We start from the raw sequence: 4,499 nt of genomic DNA, 5'->3' as shown, positions 1-4,499 counted from the left end.
GTTTCGGGTCGACGTCGGGCGCTCGTCCGCTTCCTTGACGCTCAACGCGTGCCAATTCATCAGTCGCTCACTTCAAAAGATGATCTGCACAGTCCAAAACAGTTGCGTTCAGTTCTTGCCGGCTGCTGTCAGGCTGTTGATGAATAAACACGTGAAAACCTGGCTGGACTCACCCCCCCACTCACCCATTTTAAATAGCACGGCCACTTTTGTACAGTCCATTTTTTAAATTGTTCTTCAAATTGTTCTTTTTGTGCACGCAAATACTTTTTTTTTTTCTCTTCTACTTTTCATATTTTTTTACTGCTGTAAATTGCGAATTTCTCCATTGTGAGACAAATCAAGGTCTTTCTTCTCTTCTTATTTTCTTCTTGTTACAACATCTTCAATTTCAGATTTTTTTTTTTTTTGTTCCAGTACAGTAACTTTGTTGAATACGGTGCATTATGTTGGGAGTGGCTTACAATAATATGAAATATACTTTTTAGGACTCAAAATAGAAACACCTCCCAATAATGTGGCAATGGGTACGTCAGTATTCCTTGTTTTCGATGTCAAAAGTTGAGAAATACAGTTGCCGATGCTTTCGTTGCTGTGAATTTCGCATTCTTCGACGTAGGCTACGCTCACGGTGACGCAACCATGCGCACGACGTCTTGCGTACGTACTTTACGTTAATTTAGTGCGCACCGCCGGAAATGGCGGCGGCGGTGCTGAGATTCGAACGAATCGATTCCGGAAATGGCGGCCAAAAATGGCAAAGATTCAGCGTGGAGAAGATGTCTCTACGTGCTGAAGCGCCTCGCAAACGAGCGTCGACGTTGCTTTCGGGTTTGCCCTTTCCATAAAAAAAAGGACTCTTCTTTTTCCTTGAATTTTGATTCGTAACGGCGTCATCTCGTGGTGAAGTTGCAGAGCTTTCACTACGACGCGACAAGTAGTCATTTTCTGGTCATATAGTTCCAGATAAATTATTTATCATTCAAACGTTCGAAAAGATGGGTGTTTTTTGTACTCCACACATCGCCAAATTACGTATTATAAGGTGTCTAACTCTTTGTTATGGTTTATTTTCCTCAGAAAGGAACCTGAAATGTATTTCCTCTTTTTTCATTTCACAATAAATCACGTCGAACGCGAACGACAAAATGCCGCGTAAACATTGGTTGGCGGCGGCCGGATAAAGAGAAGATTACTTCTCAAATATTAGAAATAGATATATTCGACAGCAACGCACTGCACTTACTCGACAGATGGCGCAAGCGAAAGAATAGAAACTGCCGTCCTCCGAGCGAAGCAGCGAAAGCGGAAGTGATGTGATCTTATTTTGAAAGAGCGAATTTTTAAACGAGTTGGCCGTCCGAACCGAAGAAACGCAAGCAAGACCCGTAAAGACAATAAAACGACCCCAAAAATGACCGCAAACTTCCAAATTCCGCCCTGAGCCTTGAAGTAAGTCCACTCACGGTTATTCCACGGACGTTTTTGTCTCGGTTTCGGTGAAGACAACTTTTGCACGTTGACTCCCGTTCAAAGGAACGATGGTCGCTCATGGATGCGGTGAACGGCGGCTTTCGTTTACAATACAAGACAATACATCCTGATTTATATTTCTTAACAAAATGAAGCATTTCGCATGTTTTTGCTCCCAAGTCGCGTTGTAGTCTCCAGTTGTGCATTTCGTGTTTTTTTTTTTGTTTTTTTTTTTTGCAAATGAATATTCTTCCATGTTCGTTTAGCTGCAAGTGTTTATTTACTTGTGTTGGTGCTTTCCACTTTATTTGAAGCAGTCGTCTCTTTTGCGGCATCCTTTCCCCGCGTATATCTGAATGCATTTTTGTTGTTTGTGGTCTCCAGCATCAGCCTTGTGTTTTTTTCCAACCAATGTGTGACCTCTGACCCCAGAGTGGAGCAGCATGAAGAAGAAAACCAGGCGCTCGCAAGAAGTGGTCACCGGCAGTCAAATGGTGGGCCAATGTGAGTATGGCGAGAAGGAAGAACGCAACGCCAACGACCACAGTGGCAAGAACAACATCTGAGTCGAGTTTCAGAGGCAAAAAAAAAAAAAAAAAAAACAATAACAAAGGGAAACAATGTTGCACATTCACGAGAGCCTTTGCTCAGTTTGACAAGTGGCGGACAAAGTGAACAACAGAAATCGCTTGAAAAAGGCCGCGCTCGGAACTTTTGGATGGACTCTTTTTGACTTTTTATGTCATGTTGCTCTTCATTTTGTAGTGTGTTGAGCATCCTATTGTTGTCTGTCTTACTTTTTCATTGATATTTCCTTTTTGACTGTCCGATTTTTGTATTGAACATATTTCACGAGAGTTTGTTCCCTCTTTTGCGTTCATTTTTTTACTCTGTAAATTCGATTTTGGATTGGATTATTGATTCATTTTTGACTTGGCTTGTTCTCTCTTTTCCTTTCGATTCCATGTCCCCCCCAGGTTGCGTTCTGTGCCGAAGCTGTGAGGACGACCCGGCCTTGTTTGGGGACAAAATCACTCTGCGGGACGACAACCTCTGCGTGCACTACTTCTGCTTGGTCAGCTTCAAGTTTGCCTTCTCGCTTGACTTTTGACAGGCCGACGCGTCCGTCCGTCGATGGACAAAGCCGTCCTCGCCGGGCGTCCGCTGAGGCTTTTTGACTTGATGGCGCCGCTCTCCTTGCAGCTGACGTCGTGCGGCGTGTACCAGCGAGGCAAAGACAGCGAAGGCGTGTTCGGCTTCCTGGTGGACGACATCAAGCAGGAGATTCGCCGCTCGGCGCGACTGGTGGGTTTGCTTTGGCGGCGCCGGCGCCTTTCACGCCGACTCACCGCCGCCGGTTGCTGCTGCGTCCTCCAGACGTGCTGCGCGTGTAAGAAGAAGGGCGCCTGCGTGGGCTGCTACGTGAAAAGTTGCCGCAAGATGGTTCACTTCCCGTGCGGACGCAGGAGCGGCTTCGTTTCGCAGTTCACCCAAAACTTCCCGTGAGTTTGGCGCCGCCGCCGTGGTCGTGGCGCGCCGGCAAGCCGAAGGCGCTCGTCACATTTGCTGTGCGCGCGCGCAGGTCTTACTGTCCCGACCACAGGCCCTTTCAGTCTGCGGCCGTCGGCTCCAACCTGAGCCTGCCCCAGTCGTGCTCCGTGTGCTTGGACGCCATCGACGGCGACCTGTCCTACGGCGTCCTCAAGTGTCCGTCCTGCCACGGCAGCTGGTTCCACAGGGATTGCGTGCAGGTAACGCCGCGGATGCGCATCCCGAGACTCCGTTGCAATCGTCTCACGCTCTCTGCGCGTGTGTGTGTGTGTGTGTGTGTGTGTGTGTGTGTGCGTGTGTGCGCGTGTGTGCGTCAGCGCCAAGCACACAGTGCCGGCCTCTTCTTCTTCAGATGCACGTTGTGTAACAACAAGGACCAGTATCAGCAGGAGATGCTGCGCATGGGGATCTGCATCCCCGAGAGGTACACAACGCCACACAAACAAAAGGAAACGCGCGACAGCAGGCAAGATGACGCGACGCGACAGCTAGAGGCTGACAGAGGAGTGGATTTTCACTCCCGTCCTAGTCCCGAACATGAGTAAAAAAAAAAAAAAAAAAAACGGTCCCGACCCGGTACTGCGCGCTCAGGCAAACTTTTTATCCTGTACCGCGGTTCAAAGTCAATTTGACTCCCATCCTGTGGGATTCCCGTAAAAACAATCGTCGGCCTCCAACAACAACAACAACGCAGCATGAAACAGCTCAAAAAAAGACGACATGAGACCAAAGACCCCAAGACAACCCAAACGAGAGGCACTAAGGCGGCGGCCGCCGCTCTCATTGTCGCGCAGAGACGCTTCGTGGGAGTTGGAGGCCGACGCCTACGCCGACCTGCTGGAGGTCTACGCGCACTGCGACGCCCACGCCTGCGTCTGCGCCAACGGACGCGCGCACGCCGCCAAAAGGGGGTGAGTTGAGCGCCGGCGCGCGGGCCCGTTCCCGGTCGTCGCGGGCCTCCAAGGCCACCGACGTGATCTCCTCCCGTTGCCGCGGTGACGCCCAGGTGGTTTGCCGTGCTCCGGTGCCTGCTCTGCGGGTCCAGGGGGACGCACAGGAAGTGCTCGGGGCTCGCGCTGAACGCCGCCGACTGGGCCTGCCCCGAATGTGCCAAGTCCACCGACGGAAACGGTGACAAAACAGCCGACACGTCACATCCATCCATCCATCCATCCCTTTTGCGCCGGCATGCTCCCCTCCCCGCGCGCCGCCTTTCTATACGCCGGCATGACCCCCTTTCACGTTGACATCCAAGCCCGTCGGTTCGCGCCGGCGGCGCTCCTTTCACCCCGCCGTATTGCTGAAGCCGCGTATGTGTCCAAACAGCCTCCCTGGTTGCGTCTCCTCAGGCGGCCCCGAGGAGGACCGCCGCCTCCAAACGTCGCCTCCCGGCGCCGCCCTCGCCCGTCGGTCGCAAAAAGCCGTCGCGCGCCTCTCCCGAGGAGCTCCCGGCGGACGGCGCGACCCCACCGTGA

The 4,499-nt window shown here is 51.5% G+C and overlaps 1 protein-coding gene across 1 annotated transcript; it reads left to right on the top strand.

Moving 5' to 3' along the window:
* The first annotated feature begins 356 nt into the window (after window positions 1–356).
* Window positions 357–4,499, top strand: g2e3 (G2/M-phase specific E3 ubiquitin protein ligase). Its single transcript, XM_019877394.1, has 10 exons — window positions 357–831; window positions 1,906–1,977; window positions 2,451–2,548; window positions 2,677–2,778; window positions 2,851–2,975; window positions 3,056–3,224; window positions 3,342–3,448; window positions 3,819–3,935; window positions 4,031–4,155; window positions 4,351–4,499. The coding sequence occupies exons 1-10, from the start codon at window positions 699–701 to the stop codon at window positions 4,497–4,499; spliced, it is 1,197 nt and encodes a 398-aa protein (XP_019732953.1). The 5' UTR covers window positions 357–698.

Source organism: Hippocampus comes, unplaced genomic scaffold (assembly GCF_001891065.2).
Source record: "Hippocampus comes isolate QL1 unplaced genomic scaffold, H_comes_QL1_v1.1 scaffold295, whole genome shotgun sequence".
Classification (NCBI taxonomy): domain Eukaryota; kingdom Metazoa; phylum Chordata; class Actinopteri; order Syngnathiformes; family Syngnathidae; genus Hippocampus; species Hippocampus comes.
Note: the sequence above shows the minus strand (reverse complement) of the source record. Positions and strands in the feature narration are given on the sequence as shown.

Excerpts from the sequence above, each read along its gene's own strand:
- g2e3 (XM_019877394.1), top strand. The coding sequence starts at position 699 with ATGGCGGCGGCGGTGCTGAGATTCGAACGAATCGATTCCGGAAATGGC. Across the intron at positions 2,549-2,676 it reads GCGTGCACTACTTCTGCTTG|CTGACGTCGTGCGGCGTGTA; the intron begins GTCAGCTTCAAG and ends CTCTCCTTGCAG. Across the intron at positions 2,779-2,850 it reads TTCGCCGCTCGGCGCGACTG|ACGTGCTGCGCGTGTAAGAA; the intron begins GTGGGTTTGCTT and ends TGCGTCCTCCAG.